This window comes from Ambystoma mexicanum, chromosome 14, assembly GCF_040938575.1.
Source record: "Ambystoma mexicanum isolate Mex_15411 chromosome 14, UKY_AmexF1_1, whole genome shotgun sequence".
NCBI classification, from domain to species: domain Eukaryota; kingdom Metazoa; phylum Chordata; class Amphibia; order Caudata; family Ambystomatidae; genus Ambystoma; species Ambystoma mexicanum.
In genome coordinates, this window is record NC_090940.1 from 92,727,068 (window position 1) to 92,746,850 (window position 19,783).

The window sequence follows — 19,783 nt, forward strand, 5'->3', positions numbered from 1 at the left end:
ACCCCATGGATCTCTTGAGCAAAGGGATGCAAAACATGTACATAGCTTTGCAGGGAGCCCGAGAGCTCCACAGTCCTACATGCGCACATTTTAAAACAAAAGCATTGAAGCTTCTTCCATTTTATAAAGGGACTGTACCACCTGCACATTCTGACAAATGAGACCCAGAACACGGCCAGTTTTGTACTTGCCAAACTATAATTAAAGAGTATTTGAGAAAAGCTACTGCATTTTCTGTTTTATTTCATTACTTACAAACCTAGCTCAAGAGCAGCAGAGCGTTTTACAAGAGGATTGGGCTTGGCCTTTTATACAGTACCACACTACTGTTAGTGCTGGGAGAGAGAGGTGTGTTTTCATCCTGCATAATCAGTTGTATGGGTCAGCCCTCCACTAATAATGAGGACTGCTACAACAAGTCGGCAAGCTGTGCCTAGTGCGGCAAGTGAACCCGCATATGTCTCCTAGGTATCCTGCGAAATTGTGCCGATAGTGGAAATATATATAATTGCAGAGCAGAGCGAGTCACTAGATGCGATTAAAGCTTTTGGGGTGCGTACTTGCAGGTTGAGAACAACGTCTTGTATAAGATCCTGTCCGGTGAATCCTTTCTTTCTTGAAAGAAACAACCCCAGGATTGTCATCAATCATAACAGAAGTAACTACATATTATTCCCTTTTACACAAGAATCCATTGGTAAGGTGAAGTTGAATTCTCATCTTTTGATTGGCTGACGGAGAGGCCAGGTGTGAAGGGTCAGAAATGTGAGGCAGACAACTTTTGGATGATTTTTCCAAATATGCACTATCCCTACTACGACGAGGATTTACCTGCCTATCAAAACTACAAAAAAAACTAAAAGGAAACACTCAAAGAATATATGGCCCTCACACTTCAGCATAAAATACACAAGAAACTATATGGCAATTCACAACAAATATTAACACCAGTATTTCTCATATGTTCACAGCCTCTCTTTGTAACCTGGGCGAGCTCCCCTTCCCCAGGTTTGAAGTTAGGTTCAAATCCAATGTTCGCCATAAAGAAACAAGGAAATTCATGTTTACAATAACGTTTCACTTCAGTTATTGGCTCCTTCACTGTGTCACAAGAAAGTTAAATGTTCAACCAACAGATCTAATTATGTCCTTCCTTCAGTCATAATTTCCACTTCATCAAATAGCATCAATGAGGTCCTGAGCCATGATGTCTTACCACAACTTCGAAATGTCAAGAAGGAAATACAGTTCCTTGTCAGATTCACTGAAACCACAATATTTGACAAGGCAAAAGGACACAGCTTCTTGGCAGCACTCTTTAAATTTCTCTTCACAACATCATGTAGCACAATTTATAACTTTGTCAGGTTGAATTGACAGCAGCCCTGATTCTACCTGGGTAATTCTCATGCCAGGTAAACTTCTGCTTGGATTCACCACGTGGGTCAATTGGGCTTTGAAGTTTCAAATCTACTAAAACCCAAACGTTTTAACCACTGTTTCAATAGTTTACAACTTTGCGACTTGTAGCAAATTTCCAGAAAAGACAACATTCAAATGATGGGGATGAATTGCACACCAGATGTGAATTTACTTATAAACATGACAGACAGATTTGGGTTCTAAATACCCGAGTACAGAATAATTGATTATATATTTTGTATAATTTTTTGTAGGAATAAGCAAGAGACAAAGGGCAAGATCGAACTAAAAAGCTCCTGATGAAGGGATTAGACTCCCGAAACGCGTTGAGTAAATTTGTGTGGAAAAACTAAGTTTTTGGTTTCACCATGATTGTTTAAAAGATATTGCTGTTGTTGGATCAAAAATAACTTTTTTTCAGAAAATGTATAATTGTGCGTACAAGGGTATGGCAATTGGAAATTGAATATATTAATAAAATATATTGTTTGTGGAAAAAATGTTGATTAATTGAATTGACAGATTATTACTTTACATTTTTATTAAATGTATTCATAAAAGAAATCTTTTCTGTAGTTATTTAACACATACAGGGTGTGCAAGGGATGGGAGGGTTCCACAAAGTTGTGGACATCTGTTGGTTTTTGCAGCATTCAAATGTGTGCTCATGAGCACTTCCAAGTAGGCAAGGCACTTTTCTTCTGAATATTCATCCTTCAGAGGGGCAGCCTCTTTGCACTCTTCACTTTCTGCCGCATTAATAACCAAAAGGTCAGTAAGGATATAACTGCACCTTTTCCTTCTGGCTTTACCTTCTTACAGCCTTGCATTCACTTCTTTGTCTGCTGCCAAGCAAAGTATCTTGACTGCATGCCGTGTTAGTCTCTTTTGGATTTAGACACTCTGACCACCTCTTGGCTTTGGCAATGCTTACACCACTGTTTGGGTTTGGTAAATACTCACTTCACTCTTGGCTTGTGTATTGCTCGTGTTATTCTTGTCTTGGGAAAGGCTTGTTTTACTCTTGGCTAAGACAATGCTTGTTCCCTGAACTCACAATTAATTATATTCAGTCACTTAACTTCAGTGCCACATTGTTTTTTACTGTTTTACAATTGATTCTCAGGTTAGCCTTTACCTTGCAGTCACTTTTAGGTACATGCAATCATTCTTTCAGCTTTATTCAAGAGTTTAAGTATTCAGTTAATGTGTTCAATGCTTTTTACTCTGACGCAAGTGTACTGAATAATGTTTGCTCATACGCGGAGTGCTACTTTTCAGACTTCTCATTGTCCGACAATCAACGGTCGCTTGCATATGGCTTCTACTCTCACGCGAGTGCTTTCACTTGGATACAATTGCCTGCTTGTGTATGTGCAAAGGATCCGAATGGTCGGTAACACTCAACAGCTTCGGTTTCTCCTCCCTTCACGTGGTGCAGGGCTTGGACTGCTTTAGGCCTTGCCTGGACACACACTCTTCCTCAGTGAAGGTGTCTGGTCCTGCCACACAGTCAACAAGCTCCTCTCGCTCCTGAGGCCCTCAGCTGCACAACACTCTCCAGCCACGGTCTGCGGCACGCTTCCTGCTGCACAATCTCTGCAATTAGGTTAACATGTGGAAAAGCAGTCTTCCTTCACGTCTTCCTCTGTGCAACCTCTGCATTTCAGATTTTAGGGAAACAGCACCCTCTCGGGATAAGCAGCTGATATCTGCTTGATCAGAATCCTGCTGTCCCCTTGTTTTACCCACTTCTGCTTAGATTGCCAACACTGTGCTCTGCTTCTGCTACTACTACTGCTACCACTCCGACTTCATCTCCATCTGCTTCTGCTAGCCTGTACCCGAGGGGGCCTTTTAGTCTCTCTGCTTCCCTCAGGTATGGGTCATGTGAGATACCTGAGGGTATCTCACATAGCGAACCTTGAGAAACCCTTATTCAGGTGGCCAACGAGGGGCTGATCCACTCAGATCCCAACTCTAGGGGTGAAAGAATGAGAAAGACTCACCGGGATGTGGAAGCCAGGGTTTGTACTCTGGGAAATAAACCCCAGGGAGACACAGTATGGTACCAGAGAGGATGGAGAGGAGGGCGAGATCCATGACACCTTTGTAGGCTGTACAACATCTGCCTCCCTTCCATATCTGGTAAATACCCTAGGAGCAGGAACCCCAGTAGACCTGAAAACCACATCTCCGATAAAACCTGCATTACCACCTACTACCCGAATACTCCCAACCATTCTTCTTTCCGTCCCTCTGATTATTATTTACTGCACTCCCAACCTGCTCAAATAAAACTACCATTCCCACAATCCCCCCCTGCACAGTTCAAGATCCTAGCTATTCCTGTTTGCCTCACAAACCCTCCTAAAAGGGTGGTAATCCCATATAGCCCTGTTTCCCCATCCTACCCTGTAGACAAATTTAACACTCTTATGCCAACACCTTTTTGCCCCACGAAAGACAACAGACTCGTAGATCTGTTTACCTGACATGTCCTGACACAAGGGTCAGGCAGAGTTAGGCAATTAACCAGTATCACACACACCTGACGGCCCTTTACTTTCCCCACAGGGATAAAAGGTGGAGCACGAAAGCCCAAGACGAGCAAGGTAGACAGTACGACGTGAAGGCTAACTCAGCATGGCAGTTCAAGAGGAGGTGAAAGACGGCGATTACCGAAAGGGTGACAGGGAGAGAAGTGACCTTGCCCTTTCTGGTCCAGGCCTGTAAAGCCTCCGCAGATGGAAACATAAGACCTCAAACAAAGGCCAGCGTATGTTGCGGCAGATGTCTACAGAACGTGAGACCCTCCTCTGCTGATAACCAAGCTGGGGAGAGATGCTTGTCTCAGTGGTACCAACCTTGAATCCAAAGCCAAGCGGTTCATCACAGCTGGTGAGTCGAGGGGAGTGTCGATAAGAAACCGTGCGGCGTTGAACGGAAGGTAGCCAAATGCTCATGTGAACTTTTAAAGATACGATTGAGAAACAAGGAGGAAAACCAGCAATAGGAGGGGCCGGCACCACGTGGTTGCTCAAGCAGGAAACTCGAGGCAATTACCCGATGGTAGAAAAACTACCATAACCAGAAGACCTTAGGAAGAGGCGAAGACAGGTCCAAGTGGTCATACAGGGGTCTTGTCAAATCCTCTGTACCGTTGAAAGTCTTTGACCGGCAAATGATTGAGAAAGCTGCGGGAAGTGAATTCCGCATGGTGAAAAGTTAATACATGAGCTGTATATCGAAAAAGTCGGTGAGAGTGAACCCGGTAGACGAAAACCGACAGAGGAAAAACCCACAAGCCTAGTTAAAAAGTAATTAAGATTTGTGAAGCAACAAGTATTGCAAGACAAGGGAAAGGGAAGTATCCCCCTTGTCAATTGGGGATCTGAGCCCGGCCGAGGGAGATCCAGGAAAGAAAGTTACCACCCAAAGTATGCTAAGTGTTCTGAAGGGTCTGCGCCCAGAAGTGGGGGATGCAGTGGTGAAGCCATCACCCAAGGTATACGTGAAGCAGAACTTTGTGTGTGTTTGTTGGATACATCAGGCTTCGAAGGCAAGAGAATTTTGAATGCAAAAAGACTTTACTATCGAAGAACCCAATAGCTGATACGGAATTGTTAGCTCATGCTGGGAAAGCTTGAGCGTGTATTGTGCTCCAAAGTTCCACCATGTCCCGTGCTAAACACATGGGGAAGGGAGACCTCTAGGCAATTACATCCCGATTTATTATTTGAACACGGTTTCCTTTATTTCGATACCCTATCCTACACTCTTTCTGTAATTAGTTGTAAGGATTTGGCAATAGGTTTTTCTTAGTATAAGCCCTTTATAATTTGATGCAACGCTACTAGGACTGCCTTATTTTTTTGTTTGATGGTTGACGTTTGCTCCCATCTTAGATTTAGGTTGGGCATTTTTCCACCCTGCATTGTTCAATAAACACCCTTGAACTGTAATCACTTGTGTCTGTCTTCGCTGTTGCCACCATGAGTTCCTTACAGTCATTAGGCTTAACAGGCTGACTACTCATGCAGCATTGCTCTTCAGCCCTCTTCCTCGGCCCAGTACTTAGGGGAGTATGGGACTTGTAGTCCCAACTACTAGAATTAGGCTTTCTTGTCAGATATTTAATTTTAAAGGCAGATTTATTTCTTTTATATACCTTTAAGGAAACATCACACAAGTTTAATTGTACAGGACAAGGCAGCCCACTCAAGCCATCAGATCCTGTCATGGTACCTCTGGGAGAAAGGGGGATTTTTAACTTTAGAAGGCTCAAATGATCTTTCCTTTCATTGGGACATTCAAAATGTTACACCCGATTTACCCACATCAAAAGTCTTAATGTGGGGTTTTGCCACATCAGAACGACAACAAGCCATCACATGTGTTGGCACCTTTAAAAGATTCTTCCCTTTCCTGGATTAATACTGTGTCTCATCCCATGGTATCCGTCACCACCCTGGGCCCGGTCTCCTCCCAGGGGATCCCTCCACAGTACACCACGCCCAAGGTCAGGATCAGGAAGCATTTGCCTTTCCCTGGCCACCTGGGAGGAAACTCATAGTGAGGGATTCATAGGTTTCATCACACAGCTCAGCGGCACAGATGAAAAACAAGGCAAACTGTGCGCGCCGTTCCGAAGGCATTGAACTGCAGTGGATCAGGAGGTGGTTGTGAGCATCTCAGACCTGCACTTACTTCCTTATACCGGATTCACAAAACCTACAACTGGAGCAAATGTGGAGATATGTTGCGCATCAGAGTTACTCATGCGCAAAAACATGACGCAAAAAAGAGGTGTTCTAGGGTACGCCAGAGCCGCTCCGGGAAATGCCACATTTGCTCCAGTTTTTTTTATTTTGTGAATCAGGAAGTAGGTGCACATCCTCTATGCTCAGGGCTATCTCCTGATCTGCTCCCACGTAAATGTTTCTAAGGAAGCAGGTGCAGGTCTATGATATACAGGGGTATCTCCTGGTCTCCTCCTGTACAAACCCTTCATGAATCATGCCCCATATTTCCTGCACGTTTGCTCCTTATCTCGGGAGGATAGCTCAGCAGCAACGTGCGCGTCTTGGAAGCAAGACTGCATGGAGCAACACAGGTTCGATCCCGGGTCCGCGCTTAGAAGCCTCTGGGTATTAAGCGCGTTATAAATAACCTATCATATCATATATCTTTCTCCAACAAACTCAGTGAAATGAAATGCCATTGCAAGTGCTGCCTCGTGTCCGATTAGTCCAAACTGATGAACGGCAAAGTGGTGCGAGTGAAGGGCTGCGCACTTTGTGAATTCTTCCAAATGGTTTTTGGGAGGGTTCACGCAGACAAAAATCGTTCTGCAATTACCCAGAGGCGGAAAATCTCTCGACAGGGGTGCTCAAGCAAAGGTTCCAGCAGCAAAATGTTAATTGAATTTGTCTTTTTCCAAAAGGTAGAGAAGTGGGTTTACAAGTCACAAAGTTACTTTAAGGCAAATGTGAGGGACAGTGACACTTCAAATACCTTTAATTTCCTGTCTCTATGGTATTTTGGCAATTAACCAGGTCTCTCAGTGCTGTCAACAGCAAGCTGGGGTCGAGTCATGTAGTGGCATCGACAGGATCCAACGATCCAGTGCTGTTGCAGCTGTGATGACTGGCGGATCAAAGATGCTGGGCCCGACAGGCGTTGTTGGGTCGGTGGCACCGGAAGACTGCAGCCTTGGGTGCGGAGAAGTGGAGAGTGGCGTCCAGGCCCGACTACCTCACCGTAATGCTGGGGTAACGTGGAGCTGAACTAGGCTGATAACCAGGGAGGTGGTGTCGAGCTGGGGAAACTCGCAGACTCTGCGGGTCTCCGATGCAGGGACGGCAGAGCTTCAGCATTGAATGGGACTCAAAGTTGCTGAGGCGGTCGAGTGCAGAGGTTGAAGATCAGTCTGATGGGTCCCATGCAGCAGATTCAATGGCATCAGAGGTGCCCAAACTGGCATTGAGGCAGTTCGGAAATGCAGGAAGGGACAGGTGTTGCTTCCTTGGTTCTGTGGTTGCTGAGGGACCATATCCACGGTCAAAGGGCCAAGGTAAGTCCTTTTTTCTAGTACCAACTTTGTTGGGTGATATTGTAAGTAAATATGCTCTGCGTAAAGAGCTTGGGTGAAAGCATAATATAAGTCAAACATCATTAGTGTTATAATTTCCTCTGCCCTTTCCAACCAGGAAGGTTTGTAGAGAGCATTTGCAGGGTGCTGCCACCTCTAATGAGCACGGTCCTGGGTACCGAGGTTCGGACTGGCCTATAGGGCAATAGGCCCATAGCCGAACCAAAAATGCGAAATGCTGGTGCGGGACAGTTTTCTGGGTCAAAGTGGGCCACTTTTTTGGCCAACGTCGTGGGACAGTTTGATGAGTTACTTCACTATGCGGCTAATAGTTTTGACCAGTGTCGCTGAATAATTATTCTTTAAAAGGCACAATTTCCATCACATTTGATCAAAAAACTCCCCCTTGGGTACTATTCAAACTGTCACAAAAGGAATGACTAGCCATTTGCAACGGTGGGCCCCTTTTTCATTGGTGCCGGAGACAATTTCATGGCCCAGCCGCTCCCTGTGGGTGCCTGTGTCAAAATTGAAGTAGGCGTTCTCCAGGCTGTCGGTCATGCCAAGTAGGCCCTTGAAGTTGTTAGGCTAAACAACTTTCCTCTTCCTTTAGACCCTTTGTCTTTACTTCTATGCCAGAGGACCGTGTAACAGACTAGATCACCAACAGAGTGAAGCCTTCATGTCATCAAGTCCAAAGATTAATCATCTAAGGGGAGAGGTCTTCCCCCTTTATATATTCAACATGCTGTAGCAGATTGGTTCATAGCACGCCTGTTGTCAGGTGTCCAATTCTGGCAACTGTAAAAAGTGTCCTTTGACTGCTGATGTCGTACCCAGAGGGCCATTTCTGCAGTAGGAAGTGGGGGAGGAGTGTGAGCAAAAAGTTTAGGAGCTCTAGCAAAAACCCAAGATGGTGAGACCCTGTTGTAGTCTAAACCTCTCCTATGGGCTACTCTAACTCCGCCCCCTTGCAGTGCCTGCCTACTTCAAACATACTCAAGTAATCAACATCCTGGTGTGAGGTGGCCATAGATAGGTGGAGGACAGTCTCTGAAATCACTAATTTCTAATGACCCTCCCGGGCAGGGTCCTGCTCCATGGGTGCAAGCTGACAATGATATCACAGGTGATGCTTGTGGCTGTGTAACTGTACAACCTCAGTAGTGTGACGATCCTTCAAATGGTGCCACTTCTCACCATGGGAGAACCCCTTTCCATGAGGCTAGGGAGGTCAGGCCGCTAATCAATAGTCCCCCTAGGGGTGGTAACATGCGGGAGATTCTCATGTGGAGGGACTCCACTGCTGGGGATAAGGGCGCAACTGGGAGGCACAACCCCTGTAGAATCCAGCCACATAGGCTGATAACGCCCAAATCTTATCACCATAAGATCACCCCCAAAACTATGGATTATTGTGAGAGATCGTACCCACCTGATGACATAAGTACTGAGACGAAGAAGCGCTCAAAAAAGCTACATACGAGTTGGACAAAGTCTAGAACAGCAGTTGTCATTTGGAAGGACGCTACTCTGGGGCCAACCCCGCTATTTAAACGGAACAGCAAGGAAGGACTGTGTTCATCATCCTCTGAACTGTCCGGCAATGGCCTGTGCGGTTCCGGCAAGCTGGAAGCTGTGATACAACCAGAGGGAGAACCAGGCAACCGAAGAGGCCGCGTGGAAGCTTGGTAGCTGGCACAGGGCTTCGGGAGACTGCAGCGAGGCTCCGCTCCAAGGCCCAGAGAGTAATAGTGGGATTCCGGAGAAATGTCTTGCAGGATGGCTTGGAACCTGCGTGATAAACTTGCAGAGACTGAGAGGTTGTGGCACGATCTATAGTGGGTGGACCATTTGGTCTGACAACAGTGCAGCAACCACCTACTGTAGCTTACTGGAGAGCCATGTAGGGGACTATCAGGAGAGAGCGAGAGACCGCGGAGAAGGCCTAACCTGTCACAGCAGGACCTAGGTGTCAGAAAGCTGTGCCGAGGCAGTCCACAATAACTCGAGTTGGAGAGAGGCGAGACGCGGAGGAGTACTAAAGGAGGACGTTGAACTAAGAAGTGTGGGCCCGTGGCAAAACTGGTGAAGAGTTACCCGGGGGGATTTAAAGTGAACACGCACAAGTCTCGGGAGGATAGCTCAGCGGCAACGTGCTCGCCTTGGAAGCAAGATGACACAGAGCTGCACAGGTTTGATCCCCGGATCCGTGCTGAGAAACCTCTGGGTATTAAGCGCGTTATAAATAACCTATCAAGTCCTGGAGGGGTCCTGGAAGTTACGAGACTGTGAACCATAAAGAATTAGAGAAAACTGTAAATCATGTTGTGATACAGTTCAGCAATAATGTGGAACTGGTGAGTGGAGAGGGATGTCGGGAACAGCTTAATCGCCCCAGTTGGGGTGGATCAATAATTGGGCAAAACCTAGAGATTGTGAAAACCACCCTATGGGAGTTACAAACCTTATTGAGAACTGTGAAAGATAGTGGGGAATCAGGTAGCAGAAGGGAGTCACTCTCCTTACACCCACGAGAACCTTATATGATTGATTGATTTTCTGTTGGGTTACCAAGAACCCAGAACCTTTATGGGACGTTTGCTTTGAACAACCTGAGAGGCAAATGTTGAAAACAAAATGCCAAATGCACAAAAATGCACATTCGGCATAGGAAAAAAAAACAAATCCCATTATATCGAACCAGGGTTGTGGGGGTGTCCCCCGCTCCCCATGTTCATTATAATGGGATTCAGGGACTGCGGGGGGCATCCCCCACTTCCCAAGGAAGGAACAATAAAGTAAAAATAACAAAGGAAAGGACTCTGCGACGGCAATCACTACCCCTTTTAGTGGTCAGAGACATACGTCGCAGGGGGGAGGCGCGACAGGAGGATTGCAGATAAGAGAAGGTAAGTGGCAATGATAAATCTAAGTAGGGAGCTGGGGTCGAGAGTGGGGGGAAGCGGGATTCAAAATGTTCGTAATGCAAAATGTTCCACTTCGCACAATTGCGCTGCGTTCTTTTCCGCTACGGATATAATCACCCATATCCATTTGGACACTTTGCATCCAGGAGAAGGGAGTCATTCTCCTGGATTACGAACAGTAGCTTGACTTTTTGGCGTGTTTTGTTGTAGCGACAGTGATAGAGTAGGAGCCTTTGTGACCGGAACGGTGCATTTTTGTTTTGACTCACACATACTTCCTGACGAGCACCTGAGTTTCTTGAGTTTAGGTAGTGAAATCCCCTTAGCGTTAGGGACAGATGGGCTTGGTTTATCATTGAATAAATGTCTATAGCAACCACTGTGGCACCACTCGGTCAGTTCTTGTCGCCACAGTAGTCATTGTGTAATGACTAGACATATTTAGATTTTAATAACTGCCACCAAGCTGCTAGGGTACAAAAGTATAATATTTTGAACCATGGGGGCAGAAGGTTAAAAAGGTTCTCTCCGTTTTGGAACTCCGAGTTCCAGCGACTGTGTCCCGGGATGCACATGCGAGCTTTGAACCTGCCTGCCTTGCTGACACTGCAGTGCAGCGGCTGTGAATTTCAGGAGGCAGTCCCAGCAAGCTACACGTGTGCATTGTGCTTTTTGGCATGGAGCATTGTGAAAGCGGGGCCTCATTAGCAGAACCAGCTTCCAGAAACAGAATAACCTGCGTCATTTTATTCCTAAAAAAGAAAAATCGAAAAAGCTCGGCGTATTTCACCCTCGCAGATGGCATCCTGTCACAGTGTGCACATGTCATCGTAACTGTCGAGGTTAGTGCTGCAGTTTATCTCAAAGGGCACAGCCATTTACTGTCGCTAGCGCCCAGGCTGCATGGCGCAGCCGCTCATATCAGACAAAAGGAGTCGTAACTTTCAGATTCTATAGTCCTGGAAGGCCGCGTGATATACGGGCATTCATGAAATAGGGCTTTTTTTATTATTGGAACCTTTTTATTGACGTTTTTAATACCCTGCATTTAAAACAACCCATGGTCGATGGACATGCGGTGGTCTGTCGCACGGCATCAATCAAGCATGCATTAGAGGCAGCGCGACGGGTGGGGGGGGAGGGGTGGGGGGGGGGGTTGTACGGGTGGGGCTATCATCAAGGGATTTATCGGCATTACAAAATGGATGAGTGGCCAGGGGCTGCTGGCAGCCAACGTGACTGCAGCGAACGAGGCCAGAAAATGCTGGTAGGTGCTCTAAAATAGCTCGGCGGGCTAAGCGCCTGCTGCACAGGTTTGCATGCAACCTACAGGCCAGATATTCCAAAACTGGGGGCACAAACTCACCCAGCTGTGCCACAGTAGGTACCATTGAGCTGCGGTCTAAAGAGCCCTACTTTTTAAAGATACCGTTCAGTTTCTGGTCTGCGCTATACATGACCGAGACTACTATCACAGGAGTGGCTGCATTATCTGCCAGCCTTGGGGTGGGGGGGGGGTGGGGGGGGTTCTGTCGTTTATGTAGATTAAAGGTCAGAGGGCACCATCGTGTTTTAGATGTGACGCCTTGAAACAAGCTCGATGACAAGAGAGCACCTGATTGAGTTTAGTAATGAGCTACATCCACACAACACAAAGAAAGGGAAGGGTTTCATTCCAGACACCCTTGAGTAATAACGCCCCCTCATGCAGGTGTCTGTGTGTAAAATCACACTCACCCACTCACTCACACGTGGTGTTGCAGTCTCGTTCATGGCGACACACTCGCCTCTCAGTAACTCGCTCATGCTGCCGCTCTCGCACTCGTGGCCTCACACTCTCACAGTGACAGAATCGTCTGTCAGTAACTCACTCATGCCGCCACGCTGTCGCTTCCTCACACTGTCCTATTCTTACTCAAAGTGTCACACTCTCTGTCACTCACGTGTGCAGTCACGCTCTCACTGGCGTTGTCACTTGCTCACTAACTTATGGTGTCACCCGCTCTCTTAAGCGATGCAATGCAATATAATTGGGCCTTGTGTAGCGCAGCATCTCATTTTGGCAGCCTCTAGGCGCCAGGCTCTGCCCACGCAGGTCACGGGGTTGTAATTCGTCGAGGAAATGGCAAAAAGTTGAGCCGGGGCTGTTGTGGCAGCAAGTGACGCAGATCAGAAGTAACCGATATTTTGGTGGTGCTGAGTTTCCGGGTTAGTTGTGCGGACTTTGTGTTGCTACAAGGGGGCGCCACCTGTGCTCCGAGCACAGAAATCTCAGCCATGAATGAAGACCCCGAAGCTACCACTCCATCACAGACCTTCAAAAGCCAGACGAGTTCATAGTACCTGTCGTCACAAGCACGCCTACCTCCAGGAGCCAGAAGGTAGCAAGGCTGGCAGTGATCACTGTCTCAGCCTTGAGCCGATTCATTTTCAGTTGGTTCAGGACTACTAAGATGTCAATGCCAGAAGGCACCATGAGAGGTTAGAATAGAATCTTTTCTGGACTACAACTCCCATGATCCCCGCACCATTGAATATGCTGGCTAGGGCTGACAGGAGTTGTATTGCAAAACATCTGGAGAGCCAAAGGTTGCAGACCCCTTCCTAAGAACATTGATGGGTATTCGTTCATAAGAGACCACATGCATGCATTGATTAAGAAACGGAGGGGGCACGGGGTCCCATGGAACACCACATGAGGATGCCAGAGGGTCCGACAGACACCCTAGAGCTGTTATGTCTGATAGAAGAATCCAATCCATGCCAAAGGTTTCCAATGAATACCAAGACGGCAGACATCAGCTCAGGAGAGGGAGCCGGCAACACAATTGTATGCCGACTATAGTGCCAATCAAATTCGATCACCTCCATTGCTGGTGCCCATCTCCCTGAGAAAGTCATATACAACCACGGCTGTAAGTGGGCTGGGGCTAGCCACAGCCTGGGGATTCGAACCATGCCCTGCCGCGATCAAGCCTATGCCACAGCAACTGTGCTATTTAGAGTTGCTGGAACCTTTTTTGTTTCATTCAATATACTGTTTGAAACACGAAGCTCCTCACGTCAATCAAACAGTCTATTGAATGAAACAAGATTCCAGCACCTACAAAATAGAACAGTGCCATTTCGTGGGTGCTGGATTTCTTTTGTTTCATTAAAGACTGCTTGACACACTGATTCATTTTTAAGTGCAAGCAGGCCAAACCTGCTTGTAATAACCCGCTACCCAAGCTAAGGGCCAAAGCAAAGTGAGTGCACGTAATATATAGGGTGACCAGACGTCCCAGTTTTCCCAGGACAGTCTGGGGAAATGGCCCTGCGTACCTGGAGTTTTTTAATTTTGAAAACCCTATGCAGGGTTTGTAAGGGTGGGAGCTACAGTCCCGGTTTTTGCCAGGACCAGATTTAGAAATTCCAAAATCGGGTCCCGGCGCAACTCTTCCTGCGCGAATGGGGGCGTGAAATGCTTTTCACGACCCCATTTCCCCCCCTTCACATCCCCAGCTCTCTCGTCCAATGAGAGGAGTGTACCTGGGAGCACCCACCCCTCCCTGCCCTCTGCAAAAGGCCAGCAACATAGAAGTAGGACTACAGTTTTATTTGTATTTGCAGTAGTCCTACTTTTATGCCTATGGCCTGTGTTTTTTTAAAAATCTGGTCACCCTAGTAATATGGGCAGGGTAGCCGTTACCAGCAGGGTTGACTAGATGGCTGGTTATGTATCGCTATTTGTGCCTGTGATTTGAGGATGCAGGGATAAAACCTTTATTCAACTAAAAAAACTAAAAATGCTACCTTTGGCCTGTGTGACGCGCCTCCTTGTTGCTGTAGTCCGTTTTCACTGTTGATGACGTGGGTCTAAACAATGCAGAAAATGGATGGCAGCAAAGAGCAGGCAGGTTACAATGCTATTAGAATTCAATAATAGAACCATGGCACTGTGTGTTCCCCTAACCTCACACCCTATGTAAAATGCACCCTCGGTGTGATGGTGACATTCCTGCAGGATGCCATGCTGCCAAATATCAGGCACTTCTGAACCTCAGGGGATGCACCTCTGTCGATGCTGCTGTAATCCTACTTTTAACCATGAAAAACACAACACCCATGCCCCCAACCCTTCATGATATCTGTGTATTCGGTCATCAATGACTGGGGTGGCTCTAGCAAATGTGCACCTGACAACACAACTCTCAATGACACAGAGAGAGAGGAAGGGTGTGTGCCCTAGATCAGCGCATGATAGACACAGTCCAGCTACCTACCCAATAGTTGCGTTGCTGCTTTTTGGGAGTGATCACAGAGAAGGTGTATTTCAGATTTGTTTAGACACATTTTTAGAAGCTACTTACTTTGTTGACATACATGATAAAGTGGGACAACCAGACAGAAGCGGTCCATTTGGTACATTCTGATGTTTTGGGTTTTCAGGAAAGAAATAACTCTAAGTTATGACCATCTGAATGTGTCGCATCTATAACTAATTAGCTAAAGGCCAGTTCTTCTAGAGCAGTAGTGGGCAACCTTCGGCCCTCCAGATGCTTTGGCCTACAACTCCCATGCTCCCTCACTATTCACTGTTCTGGCTAAGGCTGGTGGAAGTTGCAGGCCAAAACATATGGAGGGCCGCAGATTGTCCACCTCTGCTCTAGAGCCTGGATTCTGGGCAAGTTGTTGTGATCAATCCATATACTTAAGATCGCCTAGAATGGTCAAGTCAATAACTCGCTCCCCTGCTAGAATAACTCCAAATGGAAGCTCCCGTTTGACCCGTAAAGACTTAGGACGAAGCGGTTCCTACCTTATGAACATGGTGGGGTCCGTCCTGGACATCTTCTGGTCTATGGGAATCTGCTCCCACTTAAAATGAAGGCTCCAGTCAAACCCTAGAAAAGAAACAAACAACAGCATAGAAACCAGTCATAAAGCCAACAAGGAGATGGCTTAATGCTTCAGTGCCCATGTGTAGGGCGTGGCCGACCTCAGGTATGGAGGTGGTGACCAGGAACAAAGGGACCATCTTTCCAACAATGGAGACTTGGATATATTTTGTATTTATCTGAAGAACAGGGATGTCAGTTTCGAATTATCTTTCAGTCAAAATTACAAATGGCGGAGGCATTCCCAGGAAAGGTGACTTTATAATAGCACAAAGATGAGAACAAGTGGTGAGCCAGTTTATTGGTGTAAAAAAAGTGGGATGTAGAGCAGGGACAACACAAACAAAAATAATATAAGACGCAGTTAAATCCTGCAAGTGGTATTTTGTGTTCAAGCCAATCAGCCACATTTGAATAGAACTATTTTTTTTAAATTTGAGGTATGAAGTTTTATGCTTTTTGTTTATTAAAGGCCAATAAAGAGTGTTACAGAAAAAACACCAAAAAAAACAGATAAATTACAAAAGTAAAGTTAACCGAGGAGTGCACGTGATAGCCATTAAAGAGGAGTACTGAACACATTTCCAAAATCCCATTATTACATTATTAAGCGGCACTGGAGGGAGTGGTAGCGTCAGGTAGAGAGGATGAGGGAAAGCTAAGTTTAAGCCGAGCTTTGAAGAGATCCACAGTTGGGCTGGCTTTGTTTGTGAGGGGCAGCAGGCTTACAGTGGAGTGGGGCGAGAAGGGAGAAACAGCAGAAGCGGGAGGGGCCACAAGGAGGGTTTGGGACAGTGAGGAGGAGCGAAGGGAACAAGATGGTTAGTAGCAGGAGATACAGTCAATTAGGTACTGAGGAGCAAGCTCTGTAGACTAGAGAAGGAACTTGAAGAGAGTGGTTGTGCATAGAGCCGTCCAGCATGGGGTCGGTTGGCAGAATTGGTGGAGGTTCTGGAGAGCTTGTAGAGAGAGGGTAGCGAAGTTGAGGAATTTGTCTAGAGGGAAGAGGGTGTTGAGTTGTAGAGAGAGAGAGAGAGAGAGTAGCGAAGTTGAGGAATGCATCTAGAGGGAAGAGGACATTGAGTTGTAGAGAGAGAGAGAGAGAGAGAGAGAGAGAGAGGGTAGCAAAGTTGAGGAATGCGTCTAGAGGGAAGAGGGCGTTGAAAGGCCAAGAAGCAGTAATAGTGGTGGAGTCGAAGAGTAGTCTAGCAGTAGTCGACTTTGCAGAGCACTCGGTTGGAGATTAAAGTTTCAGCAGAGTGGGGAGTAAGAAACTGATAGATATTTTCAATGTTGGAAAGGTTAACACGAGCTGGAGAGGCAGGAGCAGGGATGAATTGCTGCAGTCAGATGTCAAACGTGAGAGCCTTGGGAAAGGGAGGAAGAAGGTCAGGTGGGAAGGAGCTAGAAGAGGGGACGGTAGAGCAGGTGTGACAGATGACTTTTCATTTTTGAAGGGATCAGCATCAGGCAGCGGAGACCAGCCAGGGACTGGTTGCAGCAAGACAGTTGGTAATTTGTTCCAAGGCGGCAAAAGGAGAACACGATTTGAGTGTTGTCGGCAAAGAGGCGTTCGTGAAGACTGTAGAATAAGAAGTCTTCTGAGGGAAAAGGTATAGCGGGTGAGGAGAAGAGGTACAAGGATTGATACTTTGGGGGCATTGACGGGAAGAGGGATGGGGTAGCAGGTTTGCGAGTTCCAAGAGATTTTAAAGGATCGATCTTCCGGGTAGGAGGAAATCCAGCCGAGAGCAGATTTGCAAAACCCAAGCTCCTGAAGAGGAGAAGAGAGGAGTGGTGAACGGTGTCAAGAGCAGCGCAGGGGTCCAAACGGCTGAGTACAGAAGATAGGTTCGGGGTGGTGAGCATCAGAGATTAAGTTCGAGACTAGCAGGAGTTCAGTCTCTGTGGAGCGCCAACTACAGGAGCCAGAGAAAGTCCATTATCCTCAAGATTCCTAGTGCACTGATGGAAGACCCCCCTCTAAGAGGACCTTCGCATAAAGGGGAATGAGTGAAAATGGGAGAGTGTTTGCTGGGGCATTTGGGTCAGCAGGGGGTTTCTTCAAAGAGGTAGGACAGTTGCAGCTTCAAAGGAGGCAGCAAAGAGTCCCGTGGCGAGAGAGAGAGTTTAAAGAACTCAGAGAGATAATGGCGGGTGATGGAGACTAAGTCCTTGACCGTTTGTAGAGCAAAGAGCTCAAAAGGAGCGCAAGATGGGTTGGTGCTGCGTAGGATGGGTGCTAATTTGTTAGGCGTGCTAGGGGAAAGATAATGAAGACTAGGCGGTCTAGGGGCAGAGGAAGAGGGCGGCAGAGTGAGGCTGAGGAAGGACCCCGAGATGGTTCATGCAATTCTCTTGGAGAGGAGACAGGAGTGCGTCCTCTGACCTCTGGCTTTATATGGGCGCTTGTGCCCCTTAAGGTGCTGTGCGACCAGTACCTCATCAGGTCCTTACTAAGGCAGAAGGATGTGGTCAAGACACATGACCTCATGCAATTCTATCCTAACCTCTAACTCTCTACCACCAAAACCCACCTTGATCCCATATCCCTCCCACCACTCACTGAACCCCATGATTCTAGCTGTTGCACCCATTCTGACCTCACAACAGTCAATTCCGAACCAGCAATAAAGAAGGAAATGACCCCAGACTTGATCTCCTACTAACCCCATAGGGTACACCAGAAGCTCACTGCCACCAGGACCTCCACTGACAACCCCCTCTGGATCCTTCAACATTTGCAACCTTGCCCTTAAACCCGCATTGTCTCGCATGCGCTTTTTTGTTTTTAAGTATTCCAGCATTACTGGATGTCCACTACAAGCACAGCCCGCTCGGGCACCGCCCCCCAAACGCCTCCCCAACCCCGGCCCTTGTGTTGTGGGATACCCCACCACATTTTTTCCATTTCCACCACTGGGAATAGGGCGGGATCACCCCACCTTTTTTGCGTCAAAAAAGCAGAAAAGTTGGCAAAAGAAATTCAACCAAAGTGTGGGTCGGCAAGTAAAGTCGCCAATAGTTCATAGAGCCCTCTTCTGTGAGCACGAAGGCAACACTTAATTGTACATGCTGGCCACTGATTGGTTGCAGCACTGCTGAACCCACACACTTTTCTCAGTATGCACAAACACTCATAATTAGCAAAAAATAAACTCCCGTCCTCTGGCCCTTTACAGGGTCTGTCAGAGGCTATCTGTGCCCTCCTCACTTCCCCCAGTGCACAGAAGCTGCTCTCAGTGTGATGTCATAATCGCTGCTGGGCACACACATTGACAAAGTGGGTCTGTAAACATCAGGCTGGTCCCGTCCACGTCTGGGCTTCTGTCTCTGCGGCTCTTTCTCTACTTTTAAGCATAAAAAACACATCCCCTCTGCATGAGAACGGCTTTCCCTCTGGTCGTGTGGCGTTCAAACATGGCTCTGGTGACTTTATAATATGATATAATTGTTTATTGCTTCCAAGGCGAGCGTGTTGCCCCTCAGCCATCCTTCCGAAACAAATGAGCACCTGACCAAGTGACACTCCCCCCAGAGTGTAAGAGATGGAGACATAGAGAGAGTCAGAGAGCACACTGGCAGAGAGAGAGAGCGTGCCAGGCCAGCCTATCACACAATGGGCACACAGCTGGTGTTGGAAATACAACAAGAACTAAGATGCCCCTGGTGTCATGCCTTCCTGGAAGCTATGGGGAAGTTGGTGGTGCATTACTAGTTCCATCACATTTTGGTTCGTTCCTTTGCAACGGTCTAGTTGATTTCGAAGATGGCCGCCACCATGAATAAACACACACAACAGTAGCTCCAATGCGCATTGCACCTCGGATTTCTCTGTGCTACACACTCGTTTGCCTTTCACTTTGCCCTTACTGTTTTTGCCCTTCTTGCTCCTGTCCTTCGGATTCTGCCGTGTTCCTCTTCTGCTCACCCCTTTCTGCGCCTTCTCTTTCGTTGTTTTTCGCTTCCTGTTTCTCACGCTATATTCTATTTTCCTTGACGTTTTCCCCCTTTCTATCCGCCGCTCGGCACTTCTTCCATTATTCTCCTCCCTCTCCTTCGGGGGTCCGTTTCCCACTCTTTCCTAGCTTGACTCTGTACCCTTCGCTATTGCCTTGCTTACCTGGGTTATCTTCAGTTCTCCTCTTGCCGCCTATCAGGGTGTACCGTCTGCTCCATTCGAGTCCAGTTACCTGAACAGTGTGCCTTCTAGTAATCTCTCTGAATCGAGTATTCTTCCTCCCACCCTATTCCCTTCCTGCCAGGGTGGCTGCAAGTGACCAGGTTCCCAAGTACCTTCTGACCTACAGTTTGAAAGTCTTTTTAAGGAACAGACTCTTGTCTTCATTGGTTCTGCCAGCAACCTCCTACGGACTTAAGATCTACCGACTAGGACTCACAGGGTTTTTATGCCTGGAGGCTTTTCCCTGTAATTTTGGGCTAGCTCCCGGGGAGAT

At 47.1% G+C, this 19,783-nt stretch overlaps 1 protein-coding gene across 2 annotated transcripts in view; it reads right to left on the minus strand.

Moving 5' to 3' along the window:
* Positions 1-19,783, minus strand: part of GALNT16 (polypeptide N-acetylgalactosaminyltransferase 16) — a 608,740-nt gene that overhangs the window by 86,115 nt on the left and 502,842 nt on the right. For both annotated transcript variants that reach the window (XM_069638585.1, XM_069638586.1), the window contains exon 8: positions 15,248-15,332. In XM_069638585.1, coding sequence (XP_069494686.1) covers positions 15,248-15,332 — 85 coding nt within the window. The remainder of the gene's footprint in view (positions 1-15,247; positions 15,333-19,783) is intronic.